General features: G+C 47.1%; 1 protein-coding gene across 4 annotated transcripts in view; it reads right to left on the minus strand.

Annotated features, from left to right (window-relative positions):
- Positions 1-850: 850 nt before the first annotated feature.
- C23H6orf106 (chromosome 23 C6orf106 homolog) overlaps positions 851-23,665 on the minus strand; it is a 107,189-nt gene continuing 84,374 nt past the window's right edge. For 2 of the 4 annotated variants that reach the window (XM_027525198.1, XM_027525196.1), the window contains 2 exons: positions 19,389-19,717; positions 851-4,158 (listed from right to left, as the gene is read on the minus strand). In XM_027525198.1, the coding sequence (XP_027380999.1) occupies positions 4,123-4,158; positions 19,389-19,717 (365 nt within the window). In that variant the 3' untranslated portion in view covers positions 851-4,122. Of the gene's footprint in view, positions 4,159-6,401; positions 10,118-19,388; positions 19,718-23,665 lie in introns of those variants that run through there. The other 2 variants (XM_027525197.1, XM_027525199.1) reach the window with 2 other exon arrangements.

The following is a 23,665-nucleotide window of genomic DNA, read 5'->3' on the forward strand; positions in this document are numbered from 1 at the left end:
CAGGTTTCCTCACCAAACTGCCCACAGGGCGATGGCTGGGGAATCCCCCTCCCCATACCTACATCCTAGACTCTGGCTCAGCGCCAGGGCCACCATTTAGAACATTCAGCTCTGCTAGACAGGGTGAAGGCCCGCAATTAAGTGAAAACGCCAGCATCTGGGAGCCGATGTGCTGGGTCCCAGCCTGGGTGACAAGTAACTCTCTTCCCCCTCTGATCTCACTTTCCCTTCAACATACACACAAGAGTGATGTGGCTGAGGACAAAGCTGAGTTCTGAGCTCCCAAGAGTCATGAAAGCATGGATCTAGTGAGCCCACCATTTGCTAATGCATTTGTCAATTAAGTTTCTTTCATGCTACAGACCTTGAAACCTGCCTCACCATCTCCTAGCCAAGGTCATAGGTCTGTCTCACAAAAGTACATGGGGGTAGGATCCAGATTTGCTTGTCAACTGCCTGGAGTGTGGGCCCTAAATGGTTCTGCAAAAATGCATCTAATCTGAAATCAACCAGAACTACCAAGGAAACACATCAGGGAAAAGGTTCCTTCTCTTCTAAGTCCCAGTCCCAACTCAGCCTTGTCTGCTTCTCCAGTAGGAGAGGCTGGTGGTGCTTGGTGTTATCACCCCCACACCGGGCCTGACACGCAGCACGTGTCCACACAGTGCCCGCTGCCGGTCCACACTAACCGGTACATCTGTGCTGGGGATGGGGTAGTGCCTAACAGAGGCATGGCAGGGGCCCTGGGAACCGGAAGGCCACTGCAAGGAGATTCTGGTCACATGACCGGGTCACAGAGCAGGCTACACAGGGCTTCAGGGCGCGATAAAGTCACTGACACACATGAAAATAGGGTTTTTGTTTCTCTTTTTTTGGTGTGTGTTAATTTAATCATACAAATATTCATTTATACAGTAAGGAAAAACCTCCTCATCTTCATCTCCTCCCAGGCACCACGAGGCCCCACCAGGAACACCCACCCAGCTTGCTTGCTACACGCCAGTGTCCAGGAGGAAGCAGCAGCTAAGCTGCTCCAGCATTCACCCAAGGAAACAGCAAAAAGGCAGGGCGGGGTGGGGCAGGGAACTGGCTTGCACTTCTGGGGCCTGGCAACCCCACCACCCTCTCCTGCCGGGGCTCACACTCGATTTGGGGAGGTGTTTATTCTTAAGCCCTCTCCCCTCCTTGGCCATCCTGGGGCCACACCAGCTGTTCTGGTGAGGTTCTTTTCTGGCTACAAGTGCCTTTGATGGACTAAAGTTTACGGCCAGTCCTTGATGGGGGAGAGAAAGCTTGTTTCTTGTAGAAAAATGCCCCAAATTCAACTGTCCCCGTGGCAAAAAGAAAAAAAGCATGCACACGTGCACACACACCCACACACACCTCACTCCATGCACACAGAGAGGTTCCTCGCAAGCCTGAGCCCCTCTGCCTCCCCCGTGGACTCAGGTCCTGAAGGATGGCGCATGCCTCCCCTCCTGCCTGCTAGACACAGGTGGTCCTGCCCAGAGGCAGCCTGCCATTTGGTAAAGAGTCCAAGAGGAACTGAGGGGGTAGCCTCTGCCGTCCCACCAGGATGGAAGAGGGACTCCAGGACTTGCTTGGAACTCAAGTCAGAGAGAGGAGACAGATGATGGTTCAAGGGCCTCCAGGTCCTGGGGCAACCTCAGACTCCTCCCACCCCTACTCCACAGCTTGTGCATGCTCTGGTCTCGGCAAGGAGCCCACCTCTCTGAGGACACATACAGAAATGGTTTTGTTCTTGGGAGGGAAGCCCACATGCTTGGGACAATTACCTTGCCAGGTGAGATTGCCTAGAAGCAAGAGGAGGAGCAGGAGCCCCCTGGCAGGGCCAGACCCACTGACGGTGACCTGGAAGCCAATGCTGAGTAACCAATGGCAGGCAGCTCCCCGTGGGGCAAGGGGAAGGGGCGGCTGGTGTGGGGCAGATCAGGAGGCTGGGAACCAGGGGATGTGAAGCCTCCTGCCATCCCATGCGGGCAGCTGAAGATGTGATGCCAGCAAGCCAGGAGGGGCTGAGCGGGGGTGTGCTCCAGTGGGGGCAGTGTCTGGGAGGCTGGTACCAACAGTGGTGGCAGTCTGGGCCTGGCAGGGCCTTCAAACAAAAAGCCATCGTGAGCCCCTGGCTCAGGCCTGTGGTAGCCTGGGAACCCGGCAGGGACTCCCCTCTCCTCTGCTGGCAATGGGGTGCTCTTGGTGTGCATAGAAAGTGGGTGCCCCAGGGTGAGCCCTGGTCCACCCCAGCTGCACCGCCCTCTCAGCGCCTGGCTCCATCCTCCCTTGGGGTTCCTCCAGTGGACCAGAGTTTACTCCCCCTTTATTCTGGGGTGGGGGGGAGGTGGGGAGGCATTGGGGGAATTTCATACAAGCTTTTCTCTCACAGTCAAGCTTTTAAAAAAACAACAGTCTCAGAAGAGAATGAGGAGGCACAAACAACACACACGTTCGAAACTCAGACACCCAGACAGACAGATAGGCAGGCAGACCCTCACCCACACCCAGGCTATACGACCCCTTGCCTCATCGACCTGGCCTCCCTGCCGGTTCACACCCCCGGGGAGGGGGACGGTGTGGCAACAGGCAGGCGACCCAGCAGCCGCACCCTAGATTTGTATCCCGGCTATCAAACCAACCAAGACTCAGGGAAGGAGGGGCTGAGAAGAGAAGAGGGCCTTTGCATATTCTTGTATCTTTGGCAGACAGCTGTTCTGGCCTGGTTCCAGCTCCCCATGGAGGCGTCCACATCCCAGCCTGCTCAGAACCCACAGGGTGCCCGTGGGGCCACCCGTTCCTGTGAGCAGCCGGCCTGTCCGCCCGGGCTCCGCGGGGCTGCCCCGAGCCCGCCTCCTCCCAGTCACTAAGCATCCTGCTTGGGGCAGGGTCCTTTCATTCCCGGCAAAACGTGGTCTCCAAGATCACGCGGTCAGTAAGCGTGGCCCTTCCCTGTGGCGAATCCCCCACCTGGGGCTACGTTTTCATACCTGAATAACACAGCCTCCACTAACAGGCTGAGAAGACACCGCACGGGACGACGGCAGGGAGACACGGGGGAGGGAGCTGTGTGACAACAGAGAAGCATGGGCACCTTCACACCCGCCTGCTGCACACTCGCTGGTGAGCAGCACCGACCCCTGCGCGCGGGCACAGGGCGCACATGCACGCATGCATGCACGCAGCACAGAGGCACTGCTCCCAGAGTGAATGGGGAGCCGCTGTGTGCCGAGCATCCGAGAGAGCTGTGCGGTGAGCGTGCCGGCGCCGGGAAGGGAAGTGATCTGAGCTGTTACACGCGTGTGCAGGCGGATACCTCTCGGCCTCAGAAGCTCCGTCACCTGCGCTCTGTCCTCCAGGCTTCCACTGCTGGCCGCACAGGGAAGTCTGGTCTTCGGAGAGGTTCTGGTGGTAACAAGCCACAGGGTTGACGCATACAAATGTCAAAGGTGTACATCAACAGAAGATTAAAGAGAAAAGAGGAGGAAAAGCGTGGTAATTCACTGGCTGGTGCCATTAAAAAAACGGGGTCAGAGACTCGAGGAGTCAGGAGGCAGGTGTCGTCCTGCAGCGCCGACCCGCACGGTCCTGAGCAGGCCGCGCCAGCTTTTGACCTGAATCGCTTCCAGAGCAAGCAGCTATTCTATAAACAGCATGTTATCCCTTATCTAAAAAAAAAAAAAAATAGTAAAAAAAAAAAAAAGTGGGGAAAGAGGGGAAGAAAATTAACATGTGCTCAAAACTACAACCTGTCTGTAGGCAAAATAATTTTTGTTTAAAAAGATGGCTTTTTTCCCCCATTTAAACATTTTTTTCTTTTCCTTCCCGAGCAACCTAGTGACTTGTTAGACTGACACCTAACAAACGAAGCCCAAAGTGGCTGCATGGATCTCTTCTTGGTAGCCTCAACACCACTCCTGCGACTCGGCATTCACACATGCACACTGAGTTTACTCAAAACTAGTCTTTTCTGCGTCTTCCTCTTCTTCCAGGACGGGGGTCAGAGCCAGGGGTCCGTGCGATGTGGTCTGCAATCCAGAGGAACCCCCTGCCCTTCCCCCCCCAGAGTCAAGCCTTCTTTTGTTAGTTTTTCTTCTTGCTGACACCCGTTTAAGACTGGCCGAAGGGGTAAGGCCCGTGGAGCCCCTGGAAGAGAGTGAACACAGTCAGTGGTGGCAGACAGCAGGGACAACGAGGCAACCAACCCGAGCAAAAGAACCCACGGTTCCCAGTGAGCCAGAAGGAAGCCCCGAGGCACAAACATGGCTTGAGGGCTGACTTTGCCATGCAAATCCTCGGGAGGCCACAGATCGGCAGTGTGAGGTGCTGAGTCTCATCCCTCAAAGACATCATCCAAGAGAGCTGAGGCTGGTGGGCAGACTCCTCATCTCTCAATTTCTACATCAACTGGTACCAACTTCCCTCCACCCAGGTCACAAAGTCTTCCCTCCTTCCTGACAACACCTTACATCTCTGCTAAAGATCCTTGGACACCGCCTTCTGCACCTTGACCTCAGATGCAGGCCGCTGTGGGCTGACGACACACACACATATCAGCAGCACACACATTGGAGCAGAGGCAGCAGCCGTCCAGCAGGCACCCAGGATGGGCATGGAGGCAGGGGCTTGGCGTACACTGTCTTCACCTCTCACCCCAAAGGCCAGGCTGAGTGTTGTTATGCCCATCTGACCGCAGACAGGAGGAGATTTGTTTAAAGTCATGTAGGTAGTAAAGGGCAGAGCCAAGAGTCAAGCCCAGGTCTGATCTTTGTTCTCTTCACATTGTCTCTCCCTGGCCATGTGATGATAAGGTTTGTTCCAAATTTCCAAAGGCGTTTTCCCTGCTGCTTGGCTGGTGGAGAAAGCACCAGAGTTTCCCTTTTTCCTTATGTTAAGAATGAGACACAAAGAGGTGCCAACCCCAAAAGCAGCTGCATGAATTCGCTGGAGGACGTCCTGTGCCTCCCTGTTCCAAAGCTCCCTGAAGCGTGGGCCTTGAAGAGACCGGGTCAATGCCAAGACCTGGGTGGGCAAAGGTAACTGGGAACTAGCCTCAAGAAAGGTCCGACATCCCAAGCTGACTCAGAAGCAGCAGGGCCCTTGGACCATTAGCTTGTTAAAGACATGGATGGCTAGAATCTGATTTTCTTTAAAAAATGACACTTTCCTTTGGGAAAAAAATGTAAAAAAGTGCACGGTTGCAGGGTTGCCAATGATTAGCACAAATCCCTTTGTTTGCTGCCATCTCTCTAGCACACCTGTCCCTGAGCAGTGCTTATCGGCACCCAGTAAGTACTACTGAATTAACAGCTGAAAGAAGACAGGTATTTCTCAGACGACTACCTGCAGCATCAGACCCTTTTAAGTCACAAGAATATTGGCCTTTCCAAACCAAGTTTCTCTTGTTGTTGTTTTTGGTCACATGGTGTGGCATGTGGGATCTTAGTTCCCCAACCAGGGATTGAACCTGTGCTCCCTGCATTGAAAGGTGGAGCCTTAACCACCTGACTACTGGGGAAGTCCCCTATACCAAGTTTTTAAACAGCCACCCAGGCTTGGGGACACACACATCCGAGTCATGCACCCATCTGGTCACAGCCTCCTAGGTCCCAGAGAGGGTGGGCTCCCTGGGGGTGGTTAGCTCGAGATGCACAGCTCGCACTCGTTCCCAAGGTGGTGGGCTGCGGGTTCCACAGAAGCAGGAGATCTGAGTTCTGCTCCTGGCTTTGCACTTAGCTCTCCAAGTGGCCCTGAGTAAAGTCCCTTCCCCTCAAAGGATCTCAGACTGCTCCTTTAAACTTACAGGTTTAAGGTTCTAGGAGCTGACTCAAAGTACCTAACTCAGGAGGCTGAAAAACAGTATTCTAAAGGGAAAAAAAAGCCCTTTGATCACACTTATTTAGACCAGAGGTCAAAGCTGCCAAGAATAGGGAACATGAGATTCAAGTTTTCAGTTTTTTTCCCCGTCAGTGGAAAACACTGAAATTGCCTTTTGCCTTTTTATTTCCTTCCCCATAAAAAGCCTCGAGAGATCAGATACAGGTCTCGAGCTGCTTGGTGGTATTGCCGGAGAGGTAGAAATGGGGGACAGACAGGCCAACAGCGATACAGCGTCAGCGGTGTGCTGGGTGCCGCTGGGGCAGGTGAGAATGTTCTCCTAAATTCTGACACAGACAAACCGGGGTGAGTACGCCCTCCAAGCTCACAGAAGTGAGGCAGCAACCTGACTGGGAGCACAGAGCTGGCGAGCGGAGCGGTGGTGGTTCAAATGCCAGGTCTGCAAGTCCCCGATTCACTGTGCTGCCAGCAGGCGAGTGGAGGCTGTCACACCACCTCGGTGGTCACACACCCAGCCACTCGCTCAAGTGTGGCCTGCATGAGCAGAGGGCTCTCAGACCCCATGGTGTGGGGCCTGGCTGGAGGGTCACACGCCCCAGAGGCGGAAATTAAAGAAGCTTAAAACACGCTGCTCTCAGTACTTCCTGACAACGTTCACTGACGAACTACAATCCAAGGAGAGCGACAAAGGCTTAGATCCCTGTAAGATTCAGAACCAACACAATGCTCAAAGGGCTTCGTGCAGGAAAACACGCACAGAGAAAAGAAACCCTGAAAAACAAACACGCTTTTGTCTTTTATGAATTTTTTTTCCCCTTTACCCTAAATTAGACTACTTTCCAGACGGAAGCTTCACACACTTCATGTGGGCCTTTATAAAGCCAGCACTAGCCTTGTGACTTGTCTGGAATGTTTGGAGAAGGGAGTTGATGACTTTGCCAAGGAGTGGTCGTGCGTTCCTAATTACAGATAAAGTGAATGGATCCCAAGCAATTGGCAGAGAGAGGAGTACAGATACAGGCATTTTCAGATTTCCACCTGAAGACTCTGGTCCTTAGAATATGCAGTGTGGTATTTAACTAGCTTAGATTAAGAATTATCGGTGACCCCCTATTTACTGACTGAGGTGCTGTGTGCCTTTTGGAAAGAAAAATGCCATCTAATTTCCTTTCATCCAGATAATGGCATATTGGAGTTGTTGACGTTTAACTGGTGCAGAAACGTGGCTTGAAGAACAAGCTCTATCTTCCTTCCCCTCAGATTAACTACGATCACTTCAAGGAAGAGAGAAGGAGCTGAGTCTATTTCAAAACTACCTGATCATCTAGACTCTCCACATGCAGGATTATAGGCATTACAAGTGGATCACAGAACACAGCAACGCAACACCAGTCACACAGGAGAAGCCTGGTGGAGAGTCCAGGAACAGCTTGTCCAGGGTGTTTGATGGCAGGAGGCCAAGCATGAAGTGCCTTTCCTAAGAGTGGGATAGACGTATATTCGAAACGAGAGGCCCATCCACATTTCAGCTTCCACCGGAGTTCCAAGACCCCGTGGAACAGGTTCTGGTGGCTAATGTCTCCAACACCAGTCTAAAAGTAGGGTTTGGCAATACAGGTAAGTGTTCACTCTCTCCTGAGACGTAGCGGCTCTTCAACTGTTACCCCTGGGAAAATCAAATGCCAAATATTTTCCTTAGCCTGGCATCCCTGACATCTCTTCTACAGCCACTGTGCCACGAATAAGGAAAACAGATAAAGGGATGGATGCATCAGATGGTGCCACAGAGCCGAGTTAAACTCCAACAAGCAGAGAAGGAGGTCATCACAGCATGATTACAAAGCTCACTGAGTCTGATGCAGAAGGTCACCCTCCTCTCTATGAGGATTCATCTCTCACCACATCACTAGCAGCAAGGCTGGATTTAGGCATACTAATAGAGGGTGTGAATGACAAAACCCAGAGAAGAACTCCTCTATCTGACTCTCCAGGTCTAAAAAAACCCAGGACCAACTTGTGCAGAAATGGCTTTTCAAGAGCGACATTTCTTGGGAGAGGCCCCACATCTGCTAAGGGACCAGAAAGCATTCCTGATGAAGGAGTGGCAGCCTCTAGGTCCACAGGGTTGAGGTGCTGCCTGTTTGCCTCAGTCTTCCCTAAGCTTTTTGATGGACACTGTCATGGCTGTGAGCACTGGGACCTCAATTCTACTGGCAACGGGGCACGTGAGTCCCCTTAAACCACTCGAGGCCCACACGGAGGGGCCTCTCTGCTCAAGGGCGTCTGGGAAGAGACTCTGGCCTCAGGCCAGCTGGAGGACTCCTGTAGTTGGGCCAGGTCCCTGACTGGGCTTCTGAAAGGTAATAACCATTGTGAGCCATAATTTGGCTAACCTCCTAAAATATTTTTAAAAGAGAACACTAGTAGAGATAAACAGACAAGCTCAGTTTCATTCATCACAATCTTCTGAAAGGACAATTTAAGATCTAGCACTTGTGGGCCTGGGCTCAAAGCAAAACTAAAAATAAAACTATCTCTATGATTTGTTTTTCACAATGGTTGATAAAGCCCACGGTGATCTGGTTTTCACTGATTTTATGTGAATGGGCACCTACAATATCTTTAAATTCTTCCTAAAATTACACAGAAATCAAAATAACTTTTCCAAAAAGGAGTACAAAAACCCCCAGGAAACTAGTTTTGTTTCAGCTGGAATGCTTATTGATGTTTACCCATAGGACGATCGTGCTATTAGAAGAGAAAGTCACCCTTTCAAGATGGTAGAACCTGTTTCTGCCACTTATTTGTGCCTGGCATAGAGTTAAGACCCAAGTTTCAGTAAAATGAATGAATGAACTATGGAATGCTCTGCATTGCTGAGCCATCTGTTTAACCTTCCAGGGGAGAAAAAAAGATTAAAATTCCTAAAGAAACAAGGATGTCTTATGAGGGCTTTTGGGGTTACTCTTCCTATATGAAAGCTGGTTTAGATAAAGCATCACAACACAAAAACTTTCACATACCTGTCTTTATTTTATTTGTGATTTGATTTAAATAAATAAAAAGGTTCATGCCGGTTAATAAAATAGGCAAGAGTGTTTGCTGCACGGCTGTGAAATAGCATGCTCTTGCCGTGTGTACTGATGGCAGCGTCAGATACCACCACCGGGCCCTCCTCTCTCTCCCTCTGGGCCAGTCCCAGCCAACGCTTTGCCCACCTAGCACTTCTTTTGTATTGCTTATGTGCCCTGAATGCAAACACAGAAGAATACACGGTTTAGTGCTAAGTTCTGTTCTGATCCTGCACTGCAGATCTGCTTCGAGGCCCTGTCAGGGGCTGGCTTGGCTGGTGAGGACCAGAGACTGATCAACCCCTGATGGAACCTGTTCGTCTCTCGTTAATTACAAGTCAAGTCTGTACTGCAGCAACAGGTTGCGCAGTGAGGACTCCTCTCCCAGGAGCACACAAAGCAAGGCCCTTCCCTCGAGAGGTGCTGACCACTCAAGGCGGCTCGCTGGTGGGACAGCAGGGCCAGACCAGCACGACGGGAACTTCTGTGGACGCTTTAACCTTGGTGTTCAAGCCGCTTTCATGCGACAGTCCTCAAAATTTCAAAGATGTGTTTGATGCAATGGCTGAAGACAAGTGTGAGAATCAGCCAAAGAAAAGAAAACAAATGTACTTTTATGCATGAAAACTGTTCATGGGACAGGCTCAGTTCACAGCCTCTGTGTCAAAGTTGTGCTGAAAAGCTTAACTCAGTTTTAAGCATGGTGAACTGGTGTTTTAAAAGCCCTATAAAGCAATTTTTATACTTACCTCAATAAGACAGTTTTTCTGTTGCTCTTAACTAACTTCTACAATCCTGCTGCGGACCTTCTCCATCCCCCTCTATCCACCCACCCATTCCTTCCATCATGCATCCCTCATTCTTCCTCTGTCACTCGTCCTCCCATCCTCCCGAGCTCCCCAGGACCAAGCTTTCAGAGCCTTCACCTACCTTCTGACAGATCAAGAAAATCACCATAAAGAATAAAACTCAAACATCACTGCGAATGAAACTGTATTACTGAAAATCCTACAAGGGGATGAAGGATATTGGCTATGTTCGACTTCGCCTTTCATTAAAGACTTCAGAAAAGGCTATTTACTATTTGAAATTCTAACCCCCAAGATCTCATGCAATATCAAGTGTGCTAGAATCCAGGTGACATGCTGGCAGACAGAGAGCTCTCTCATGGCCATCTCCTAGGGTACAGGAGATTCCTAGAAAGGAAGAAAGAAGTGATAAGAGTCTCACTGGGGAGGACAGCTAAAAGGAGGGAAAGCTCACCCCAGTTCCCCGCCACGTGGCCATAGGTACTGTCCCGTGGGCGCCCTGAGGCACGGGGTGAGGCTGTGGGCCCCACCTCCTCTCGCAGTCTCCATCCAAGCCCCAGGACTCCCCCGCCTCTCTCACCATGGATTCACAGCATCACCTCCCCTACCCTGGACAACCACTGGCTGACTGAGGGAGAATAAACTGTCTCTCCTTCAGCCATACTTGGCTTCATCTTGCCACTTCCCTGCTCAAAAGCATTGCAGGCTCTCTTGTTTCCTTTCACATTAAACGTGAACTCTCCTTTGCTTGGCTTTCAAAGGTTTCCTCCAAAATTCACCCCACCCTCTTTAAGCACACCTCACTCAGCACAGTCAGGCTGGCTGGTGTCCCAGAACACTGCCTGTGAATGCCTCTGGGCCTTCCTGCATGTGGTTCCTTTTTCCTCCAAATCAGTTTGAATCTATCATTTTACTTTCTTTCTTCTTCTTTTTTTTTTTTTTGGGGGGGGGGGGGAGTCGTGCTGCACGGCATGTGGGATCTCAGTTCCCTGACCAAGGATGGAACTCAGGCCCTGCAATGCAAGTACAGAGTCCTGCCCACTGGACCACCATGGAGTTTCAGTATGAATCTATCATTCATCAAGATAGCAGTTCCTGGCTACTCCCAAACTGCATTGCCTTCTCCTTCCTTCAAATTCAAGGGCACTCAAAACTCAATATACTCCATCTTTACTGGTCTCATTCTTTCCTATGAGCTAGTCACATCTATGTAATCAGACAGTAAATTCTTAGGAAGGATTAACACAGGCTGAGCACCCGAGGACATGTCCCTTACTGACTAAATACCAAAGCTCCCTGTTAGTTCTGACTTGCCCTTAGGTGGTGAAATTACAGCAAAAAGTCCAAGACCTTGGACATTCAAGCTTCTGCAGGTGAATGTCCACAGTTTTGACAAGGGTCTCCCTGAGCAAAGCTCTAAGGACGCCCGCACGGCCCCCTGATGTGCAGCTGCCACGGGTTTCACGCTGTGCACCCGGCCCTGCTGGAGTCGGAGCAGACTTGGCCGAGAGCGCCTGCGCGGCGCACATCCTCACATTTCTGAATTAAACTCATCTGTTTAAACCTACACATTGAGAAAGTCCCCCTCTGAGAATTTTCATCAGAAATTAAAATGCTAAATTCAGAGTATAGGGAAAAGAATACATCCTTATAGGGAAAAGAATACATCCTTACAACTGAAGTAAAAATATGGGAACACTAGCTCTGTTTCAGTTACAAGACTGCCCAGTGTCAGTGCCGCCTAAAACAATGCTCAGAGCCCCAAAGCACAGAAGATGGAGCTGAGCGTTCAGCTTTGAAGCTGTTGAAGTACAAAAGGGAGAGTTCCTGGAGGTAACTTTTTATTCTCAAATGGTAATGTTACAAACAACAAAAGACATTTTCTAAGGCTCATGGTGTTTGCCTATTTTTAAAATGCACATATGACCCATGCCAATGCAAACACCAGCAAGGCTGGGAGGACTTTACAGGTTCTTCTGGGCTCTCAGAAGGGAGTCATCTTAATATCATTAAACCAAGTTTCCTAGCAAACCTCTTCTGTCCAAGATGTGCTAATCTGCCAGCAAACTGGGTCAGCTTCCTCAGTTGCCGGGCACTGCTTTCTCCTTGGCCACGAATTCTTTCCTGCTCCTGAAGATGAACAAGAAGGTCTTTACCACCTGACGTAAGTGTAGAGACTACCTTCAGAGAACAGCAAACAAACTTTCCTTCCTGCCAGCAGGCCTCAGCATAATGCAATCCAGAACATAAGACTCAAACTGGGTTCCCTGAGTTCCAGCCCACTGCCCACCCCCAATCTGGGCAAGTCATCTGAGCAAGTGAATGTGAGCAAGTGAATGTGAGCAAGTCAGTGACAACTTCCTTCCTGTGTTACACTTGGGGCCAAGGAGGTGCTATTGGCTTCCAATGGGTAAAGGCCAGGGATGCTACTGAACATCTTACAGCGTATAAGATCTGCACCCCTCTGCAACAAAAGAAGACTCGTCTGACCTAAAATGCCAATAGTCTTATTCAGCCGGCTGAGAGAACCCTGCTCAACACAGACTCATCATTTTGTGGACGGCAGCCAGGCTCACAGTGTTAGATATCATCCATATGGAATGACTCCCAAATATGTTATCTCCACCAAACCCTTTCTCCTAAACCATGTTACCAATTTGGATACACAACAGCCTCCCTGATGCCTCCATTTGGATGTTTATAGAAATCTCCAATGTATTCCAAATAGAGTTCCTGATCTCTGCCCCCCTCTCCCACAGCCTTTCCTCTCTCCATGGAGAGCAATTCTACCCTTCCAGCTGCTCAGGCCAAAACCTTGTTGTCATCGTTTATTCCCCCTTACACCACCCTTCGGACTCATTAGCAAATCCTGTTTGTTCTAGCTAATAAAGCAGACCCAGACACAGATCACTGCTCCAACCTATCTGGCTACCACTCTGGCACAAAGTGCCCATTCTCTTTATCCACATGACTGCACTAACTCCCCCACTGGTCTCCTGCTTCTATCCTTGTCCTTTACTCTCCACAGGAGTGTCAGAGCATATCTTTCACTACATGAAGTCAGATCACATCACCCCTCTGCTCAAAATCCTTTAATGGTTCCAACCTCTGCTCCTCAGGGCAAAAGCCCAAGCTTCACAAAGATCCATAAATCCTTCCATGATCTGGTTTCCATCCTGCATCTTCCTCTCCTTCTACTTTCTCTTACCCACTTTGGTCTTAACAAAACACGTAAACTTCCACTTCAGGGCTCATACTAACTGTAAAATATTCATTGTCCAGATAGCCTTTGCAGAAACAAAATCTGGCTTTAAAGGGACTAAGACAGCCCTAAGCATGTTCTAGCTTTAAAATATTATGTTCAAAAGGAGATTTTAGATTCATTACAGGAAAATGAAAAAAAAAACTCCAGACTGTATCTTCTGGCCACAGTCACGGAACACAGACAAGGTGCTGCTGTCACAAATGTGAGTTAAAGGAAATCTCAACATCACCAAACATCTATACCCAAGTGACCACGAGGTTCCAGGGACTCGTTTCCCTATATGGAGGCTGAAGAGAGGGGCTAATTTCTGTAGCCGCCAGAGACAGCAGCTTGTGGAGAAAGAGGGGTTTAGCAGTAGAGAAGTCACATAATATCTGGTCAATAATTGGCTTGATTCTCATTTGAAATGTAGCAGTGTACCACAGAAAGCATGCTATTCCGAGCCGACAGCTGTAAGCTCAGCCAATAAAAACATGTACTTGAATACTATTTGTAACTAGGAAGCAAGGCAATAGATGGTCAAGAAAGCAGACTCAGGAGTCAAAAAGAACTGGTTTTGTTCATATCCTGGTTTTACCACTTTTGGGCTGCATGAGCTTGGGCAGGCCATGGAACCTGTGGGCCTTCAGTCTCAGCAGCTGTAAACAGTGATACTAACAGAGCCTGTATCATGGCCCTGTTGTGTGGACTAAAAGAAACGATGTCAGACTGCTGCCTCTGCCTCTGGGGGCTGGGAGGCAGGGAGGTGACTGGTGTTTTTATATAAACTTTGTGGAACTACTTAGCTCCTTATACTATGTACATTGATAATTTTAACAAAAATTAAATTTAAGAAGTCTTCCGCACAGTGCCTGGCACAGAGTAAGTGCTCAATGAGTTTATATAACTGACTACCACACTCCCACTGGCCCCCAGAGGGGAGGGGGCAGGTGCATGCTTCTGTTAGCTGTCCCTCGACAGGAGAGCACAGCTGGACAGAGCACCAAGTGACACAAGTTTTCCTTCCAGCTTCTTTGCGCCATCTTTAAACCTCTCAGGGAAAGGGGCTGCCCCCAAGCACGAGGCAGCGGGAAGGACGTGCTGCCCTCCACCGCTGGCAGCCCAGCTAAGGACACCAACCGCCAGCCTGTGGGTCAAATTCAGTGCCCTCAGAACCGAGCAAATGTTGGGCCCAATTCCATTAAGTCATTTCTTATTATTATGTTACACTGACTGGACTGGCTACTTCAAGGTAGATAATAAGATCCACAAGCCATTACACCCTCAGGCCCATAAAGCAGATTTGCTTTTCTAAACTTCTCCCTCTAACCTCCTGTTGTTCAGTGGCTAAGTTGTGTCTGACTCTTTATGACCCCATGGACTGCAACACACCAGGCCTCCCTGTCCTTCACTATCTCCTGGAGTTTTCTCAGATTAATGTCCACTGAGTCAGTGATGCTACCTAACACCTCATCCTCTGCCTACGTTTCTAAACCCTCACCTAAACAGAGAGAAACGAGCTCTTCCCTGCTGTAGGTTAGAAGAAAGGTGATTTCTGATATAATAAAAGCAGACTAACTTTTTCAGCTCCAGATCCAAGATATACTGAAGGGTGATTGTCAGACAGAGAGAAAGAGGAGCAGGTGGAAATTGTGGGCAGGCAGGGCAGATGGCACTCGGCACTGGCTGACGCTTGAAGAGCATGAGGAGCCTCCCCCAAAGATAATAACACGTTTCTCCTTTCAAACCAGCACTTGGCGGAAGTAATAACAGTGGTTCAGGCTGTAATCAGTTTAAAGGAGGAGTATATGACAAACAGCAGCTCCAAACATTAAAAAAAGAAGAACAAATACAAAATAAGAGGTATAGTCCAAGTAACAAAATGAATAAATGAATTTGAGATTCTTTTCAGCTCCTCCGATGTAAATCATTACTCAATTGCTAGAGAAAGGAAGCAAGCATTTGGGCTGTCCTGAAGAGCAGGCCCTTGGTCTTGGCCAGTCATACTCATACTTCCAGCTACCCTGAATAAGACCATTTGGTTTGTATCTTGCTCCTCTCTGTAAGGCCTTCTTAAAAAACATTGAGAAATTTAAAAAATTACTGGCAAGTAAGAAAAAGAAGTATCTAATTTCAACAGGACTTACTTTCTCGTTCCACACCTCTGTAGACTGTTTTCTGCTACTATCTAATGCTGCCCAAATAGAAGCTACCCCGACCTCCAGAGGTGAGTCACCGTTAGAACGCATGGCAAGACGAGCCTTGAGTCAACAGTGTGACTGTTTGTCCTCACAGGCTCCTGAGCGAATCAAATAAAAGGGTTCATTAAAACAGCACCTAACCTTCACCAATACTTGGTCTGACTGTTCTCCTGGGACAGGTCAGCCACAACTGAGCTGATAATGAGGCCAGCCAGTTTTTAACAAAAGCAGTCAGATTTATGAATCCCTGGAGCAGGTCAGCATATACTTACTCACCTTTCTGACTCCCTCTGACAGTTCTCACACAAGGAGGGCCCAGGCCCTCTGGATGTTGAGGGATGAAGCTAGGACAGACAGAGCTCCCTGACTCCCTGCCCACAGCACAGAGCACTGGGTCCAGAGAGCTTGGCATTACTCAAGGGAGGCAGGGGAAGGGCTCCCAGGGCGTCCAGCTCCTGGCACTGACAGATGTGCCATTATATTATCTACCCAGCCCTCACAGAAGGTGCATGGAGCAATCTTTTCATCTCATCCTACCAACCTTAGCAAGTTAAACTGTAACTATGGAAGCAGCAGGAAACTGGACGGGTCTCCTACAACTGTGGTCATGGGCTTCCCAGAGCATCATGCTCTCTCCAGCCTTCAGGGCAGGCAGGGAATTTCTTTAGAGTAAATCAAATCTACTGCCAACTCAGTGATCCCTGATACCAGGGCACCAGGTGCTCCACCTCAGTCAGTTCAGTTCAGTCGCTCAGTCGTGTCCAACTCTGCATCCCCATGAATCGCAGCACACCAGGCCTCCCTGTCCATCACCAACTTCCGGAGTTCACTCAGACTCACGTCCATCGAGTCAATGATGCCATCCAGCCATCTCATCCTCTGTCGTCCCCTTCTCCTCCTGCCCCCAGTCCCTCCCAGCATCAGAGTCTTTTCCATTGAGTCAATTCTTCGCATGAGGTGGCCAAAGTACTGGAGTTTCAGTCTCAACATCAGTCCTTCCAGTGAATATTCAGGACTGATCTCCTTTAGAATGGACTGGTTTGATCTCCTTGCAGTCCAAGGGACTCTCAAGAGTCTTCTCCAACACCACAGTTCAGAAGCATCAATTCTTTGGCGCTCAGCTTTCCTATCCAATAAAGATGGCACCTGGGGTGAACTGAACACCTCTGCTCTAACTCTAGATTTCTAGGATGCTATCTCAGTCTTTCCACTCATTCATAAACAAAAGGGGGCTATTTATTATTAACACCACATGGTTGGTGCACCCTGAGAGTTTAAAAAGTTTTTATTTTTATCAACTATAAAAAGAAATCACTACTGTAAAGACTCAACAAATAGAGGAACTCTTCCACCCTCCACCAAAAAGAAATGCCACAGCAATCCCCAGTTTACATTAGAGCCTCTTTCTTCAACTTCTGTGTCTTTCACACCTTGATAATACTGGTCATCGACTCAGTTAATGCTTTTGATCACAGGAAAAACAAAACAAAGGCAGATCTAAGCGGAGCCCAGGCTCACCTACTAATACCTTCAGTAATGTGGCACCTGGACTGGAGTCCCAGCTCTGCCCCTCACTAGCTGTGTGATACTGGGGCAAGTCAGCCCCTCAGAGCTTTTGTTTTCTTATCAAAATACGAGATGATACATGTAAAGTACTTGGCAGCACACCTGGCACACGGGAATGGTTAAAAAATAACTCTAGTCTCTACTTGATCTCATCACTTGGTCAAGTACACCCCTTCAGAACCTTAAGCAGTCTTGCCTTATAAATAAATAAATCTATATTCTTAAGCCAAACACAAATACTTAGAATTATGAATGATCCCTGCTTGAAGATATTCATTTAACTATAGTCCAATTTTTTTCAGAGCCATTTGTAATTATTCTATCCAAATTTTTTCATCTAAAGGAACATATCGCAACTAACTGAACGTCACCCCCACTCATCACTCCTGACCACACCGCGCTTACTCAGTATTCTGCCTTCAGCACTGCAACTGCTCTGCTATCATTATCCTTCCTGTCTTTCCAAATCTGTGCTTTTACATCAGGTCCACCTCTGCTTTATCTCTGCCTTCTTAACTAACCCCCAGCCGTGCACACAAATCATACATTCTGACTGTGTGGTGCTCTACTGACCACATTCACACTTCACCTGGACCGAATGGCACGCGTGTTTCATCTCCCCACTGCACTGAGAACTTCGAGCTGGGAGTGATAACTTATCCTTCAAGTCTCCACATTCAATAATGTACACTGATTTGTACATCAGTGCAGATGTGTCGATAAGTCCTTACTGGTGACTGTCTATCCTCTACCCCAATTCTAAGGCGTTCTCAGAGGCAGAGCTGACTCCATTTTAGCCAGAATTGCTACCGGAGGACTTGCTAGTGTTCACACAAGTGCCTTCTGAATAAGATTCTGATTCACTTAAGAAGAAAAGGAGGCTCTGATTTCTCTTTGGGGTCCAAGTGCCACATTCTCAATGCATTATAGGCAACAGTCTTGGATATCATCTGCAATGAGAAACTTTTCTCTGTGGTTCTTGCAAATGCTATTTCTAAATGATCCTACAGTTTATGAAATAAGCCCCCAACTCCACCCAGGCCAGGGCAATGACAGACTTAAAGGGCAACAGTCCCTAAAGCCATAAAGGAGCAAAAAATAATTAACAGGTTCGAAACCCAGGAAAAAAGTGCAGTCTCTGGCCAGGAGCAGCAGCCCTCTCAGGCTACAGTGACGGCCGAGCCATGGAGCTCGACTGGGTGGAGGGGCCTCCATTACAGAAAGCACTGGGGCAACAGGTTCTGCTTTCTGCAGCTCCCATCTTCACAGCACACTCAACTGCTTCAGAATTCTCCTTCTAACAGGGCATGCTTACCCTAGGGCCTGTACCACCTGGAATAGCCATACCCTGAAGGGTTAAATTTAAGCAAGAGCTATCTGGAGCAATAGGAACTTAGAGGAAAAATCTTTTCTTAGAATGTTAAGACGTGAAGACTTTCCTCCAATATAAGCCATTCCCTCGCCTATTTGCTTCTTATATCCTGTACGACTAACATGATTCCACACAATCCTTTATAATGACCATCTAACTAATAAATCAATCTTGTTACCCTTCTACTGAATGAAGTCCCTCTTTCGACCATGTGGAGAAAGAGTTCACATCACCAAGTTTGTTTTCTTAATTTGCCTGTGGATCTAGACCACATATAAAGCACTGATCAGAAAAATGCCATTCTTAAAACACAGCAAGCTGTCCCTCAAATAACAATCAATTTTATTTTTAAAATATTGAGGGTGAATGCCAGCATGAAGCAAGCAAAGACTTAACAGTTATACGATTCTATAAATGGGAAGCTAAGCTTAATGCATCACATTTTTATTCGAAGAAGGAACAGCAGTGCTCACAGGCCCTGCCACACAAATCACCTACAACAGTTAGCTCTCAGCAGCAGGGCTTTATTCAACCAACCAAAAACAACCAGCAACCGTCTTCACCCTTAGCAGAATATGGAAGGCGCTGTGTAATCAGCAAGCATAGGGAAGCAGATCAAGAGATCAAACACCTAGAAGACAGTCTTAGAACAATCAGAATATTTAAAATTATGATTAACTCAACAAACAATTCTCTCACTTATTCTGCACACATGAAAAGTCAAAATATCACTTGGGCCACTCTGGGTTGTCAGTGAGGAGGCAGATGGGCCACAAGAGACGGGAAGATAATCAAGGCTTGGGAACTAGGTCAGTAAAGTGGAAGCCCAACAACACGTAGGATAAATAATTGAGTCTGTCTTTTTCTTCAGGAAAAACACTCTACCCAAAACCAAAAAAAATAAACAGTAGGAACAAATTCCAAAGGTGTGTTATTGCTCTACATTTAGTACACATTTACACTGGAAGAATGCCTGGTGATATTTTGACTTTTTTTTTTTAAATGCTAAAGGTAAAGAACTCTGTTCTTTCAACACCCAAACCAGAGCAGAGAGACAGCAGTATTTATAAAATGTGGATGGAGGAGTTAATACCCACAGGACCTGGAGATGGGGGAGGGGGGGAGGGGAGAAGGGGTAGGTTTTTGTGCTATTGCATTGGCAGGAGAGCTAAGCAGTCTTAAAGAACATTCTAGGCTTCTAGGTTTGCCAGAAGGGGTATCACAAATCCCAACGCCCACCGCCTATCCCTTCTCCTCTTCTCCGAGGGCACCTACCTTACTGTAAGTCACTACTGATAAGTTGTTTGCGTGACTGCTGGGGGATAGATTTACAGAGTTCTGTGAGAGTCTATTCTCATCTTGCTCGGTTTGGTCAGGAGCAGGAGCCCATGTGTTTTTGCTGATCGAGTCGAACTCGGAACCCCCAGGGTCTTTTAAGTTGTTTTCATCTGATTGTCGGTTCTTTTGGGGAGAGGCAAACGGGTTGAAGTTTCCTTCTACCTTGCGATGTGGCTGTGTGTTGAACTCCGTTTCAAAAGATGACAGCTGCTGCGTGACTCCTAAAAGTCCACCCACTTCCACACTGAGAATGACCCAGATGACATCTGAAACAAAAAGGCAACTCATGTCAACGCCCGGCATACCCTCAAGGCTCAAAGCAGCCATCACGGAGAACCCCAGATACCACCCAAACCACACAAAGAAATGTTCCTACATGCTACTTTAGAAGCTTTACTGACAGAGTAACCTATTACATTTGCATTGCATGCAGTTCTACATTTTTAGTAATGTCAAGTTCAAACTCTGGTACAAAATCAGTAGAGGTCTATGGTTGAGACCCATGAAACTATTTGTAAAAAGGTCCCTAGTTGATTTTGATGCATAACCATATTTGGAAATCATTACTCCAAAGAACAATGATCAATATATACAAACCCAAAGGTAATATTTTCAGAATTACAAACTCATGGGTTTTACTTTATTTTGTAGATTTAATTCAGAAAATTCAGGGCAGGCATAACTCTTGAGTTTATTTAAAAAAAAAAAAAAGAAGTGCCTGTAATGACTAGAATTGCAACTTATTAACCACCTCCCTCTTGGGCTATTTAGAGTGACCACCTATTGTCCAAACTAGGACAACTGAGAGTAAACGAGGCAACTATTAGTAGTTATACCAGGAGGAAACCAGCACTAACCCTAACATATGAGAACAGATATCACCCTGGCTATTTTCACCATCTATGAGTTGGTTCATAAAGAAGGCTGAGTGCTGAAGATTTGATGCTTCCAAACTGTGGTTCTGGAGAAGACTCTTTAGAGTCCCTTCGACAGCAAGGAGATCAAATCAGTCAATGACAAAGGAAATCAATCTTGAATATTCATTGAAAGGACTAATGCTAAAGCTGAAGCTCCAATACGTTGGCCACCTGATGTGACTCACTGGAAAAGACCCTGATGCTGGGAAAGACTGAAGGCAGGAGGAGTAGGGGACAACAGAGGATGAGATTGTTAGATGGCATCACTGATTAAATGGGCATGAATTTGGGCAAACTCCAGGAGACGGTGATGGACAGGTAAGCCTGGCATGCTGCAGTCCATGGGGTTGCAGAGAGTCAGACACAACTGAGTGACTCAACAACAAGTTCAAAAGATATCAAATTCAGTATGCCTCAGGCTTTCTAAAATAATTCAAGTTAATACCAACTTAATCTGTCAGATATGGAAACTGTACCATCTACATTGAAACTGTAAGAGGTTTCTTTGGAAAGATGCATTGTAGGACTTTTGGTCATAATTCAGTTCTTCATTTTCCTTTCCTTGTCAGCAAGCACTTGTACTCAAGTAACCCTTATGGCACTTAACAATGGCCCCAAAGCGCAAGAGTACTGATGCTGGCCAATTCAGATATGCCAAAGAGAAGTCATAACGTGCTTCAACTGCAAAGGTGAAAAGCTTTCAACTGAATAAGGAAAGAGAAGCAAAACCATATACTGAGGTTGCTAAGACTTAGAGTAACAAATCTTCTAACCATGAAACTGTGAAGGAAAAAGGAAACTTCATGCTAGTTTTGCTGTTACACTTTAAACTGCAAAAGTGAGATCCACAGCAAGTGGTAAGTGCTTTGTTAAGATGGAAAAGGTGTTGAATTTGGACAATAAGCTATTTTGAGAGAGACTACATTCACATAACTTATTACTGTATATTGTCTTAACTGTTCAAATATATTATTGTTGACAATCTCTTAATGTGAATAATTTGTAAATTAGGCTTTATCATAGTTAGGTATGTATAGGGAAAAACAGTATATATAGGGTTCAGTGCTGTCTGTGGTTTCACCGTCCATACTAGAGGGTCTCAGAACATATCCCCCACAGATAAGTGGGGGACTAGTGTACAAATGGGAGAAGGCAATGGCATCCCACTCCAGTACTCCTGCCTGGCAAATCCCATGGACGGAGGAGCCTGGTGGGCTGCAGTACATGGGGTCGCTAGGAGTCGGACACGACTGAGCGACTTCACTTTCACTTTTTACTTTCACGCACTGGAGAAGGAAATGGCAACCCACTCCAGTGTTCTTGCCTGGAGAATCCCAGGGACGGGGGAGCCTGGTGGGCTGCCGTCTATGGGGTCGCACAGAGTCGGACACAACTGAAGTGACTTAGCAGTAGCAGCAGTACTGTATAAATATATAAGCCTAGAACAAAAAGATGGAGAAGCTCTATACAGTCAGCAAAAACAAGACCGGGAGCTGACTGTAGCTCAGATCATGAACTCCTTATTGCCAAATTCAGACTTAAATTGAAGAAAGCAGGGAAAACCACTAGACCATTCAGATATGACCTAAATCAAATCCCTTATGATCATACAGTGGAAGTGAGAAATAGATTTAAGGGACTAGATATGATAGAGTGCCTGATGAACTATGGACGGAAGTTTGTGACATTGTACAGGAGACAGGGATCAAGACCATCCCCATGGAAAAGAAATGCAAGAAAGCAAAATGGCTGTCTGGGGAGGCCTTACAAATAGCTGTGAAAAGAAGAGAAGAGAAAAGCAAAGGAGAAAAGGAAAGATATAAGCATCTGAATGCAGAGTTCCAAAGAATAGCAAGGAGAGATAAGAAAGCCTTCCTCAGTGATCAATGCAAAGAAATAAAGGAAAACAACAGAATGGGAAAGACTAGACATCTCTTCAAGAAAATCAGAGATACCAAAGGAACATTTCATGCAAAGATGGGCTCGATAAAGGACAGAAATGGTATGGACCTAACAGAAGCAAAAGATACTAAGAAGTGGCAAGAATATACAGAACTGTACAAAAAAGATCTTCAGGACCCAGATAATCACAATGGTGTGATCACTCACCTAGAACCAGACATCCTGGAATGTGAAGTCAAGTGGGCTGTAGGAAGCATCACTACCAACAAAACTAGTGGAGGTGATGAAATTTCAGTTGAGCTATTTCAAATCCTGAAAGATGATGCTATGAAAGTGCTGCACTCGATATGCCAGCAAATTTGGAAAACTCAGCAGTGGCCACAGGACTGGAAAAGGTCAGTTTTCATTTCAATCCCAAAGAAAGGCGATGCCAAAGAATGCTCAAACTACTGCATAATTGCACACTCATCTCACACGCTAGTAAAGTAATGCTCAAAATTCTCCAAGCCAGGCTTCAGCAATACATGAACCGTGAACTTCCAGATGTTCAAGCTGGTTTTAGAAAAGGCAGAGGAACCAGAGATCAAACTGCCAACATCCGCTGGATCATGGAAAAAGCAAGAGAGTTCCAGAAAAACATCTATTTCTGCTTTATTGACTACGCCAAAGTCTTTGACTGTGTGGATCACAATAAACTGTGGAAAACTCTGAAAGAGATGGGAATACCAGACCACCTGACCTGCCTCTTGAGAAATCTGTATGCAGATCAGGAAGCAACAGTTAGAACTGGACATGGAACAACAGACTGGTTCCAAATAGGAAAAGGAGTACATCAAGGCTGTATATTGTCACCCTGCTTATTTAACTTCTATGCAGAGTACATCATGAGAAACGCTGGGCTGGAAGAAGCACAAGCCGGAATCAAGATTGCCGGGAGAAATATCAATAACCTCGGATATGCAGATGACACCACCCTTATGGCAGAGAGTGAAGAGGAACTAAAAAGCCTCTTGATGAAAGTAAGAGAGGAGAGTGAAAAAGTTGGCTTAAAGCCCAACATTCAGAAAATGAAGATCAAGGCATCTGGTCCCATCACTTCATGGGAAAAAGATGGGGAAACAGTGGAAACAGTGTCAGACTTTATTTTTTTGGGCTCCAAAATCACTGAAGATGGTGACTGCAGATAGGAAATTAAAAGACGCTTACTCCTTGGAAGGAAAGTTATGATCAGCCTAGATAGCATATTAAAAAGCAGAGACATTGCTTTGCCAACAAAGGTCCATCTAGTCAATGCTATGGTTTTTCCAGTGGTCATGTATGGATGTGAGAGTTGGACTGTGAAGAAAGCTGAGTGCTTAAGAATTGATGCTTTTGAACTGTGGTGTTGGAAAAGAC

The sequence above is a fragment of the Bos indicus x Bos taurus genome, chromosome 23 (assembly GCF_003369695.1).
Source record: "Bos indicus x Bos taurus breed Angus x Brahman F1 hybrid chromosome 23, Bos_hybrid_MaternalHap_v2.0, whole genome shotgun sequence".
Lineage (NCBI taxonomy): Eukaryota > Metazoa > Chordata > Mammalia > Artiodactyla > Bovidae > Bos > Bos indicus x Bos taurus.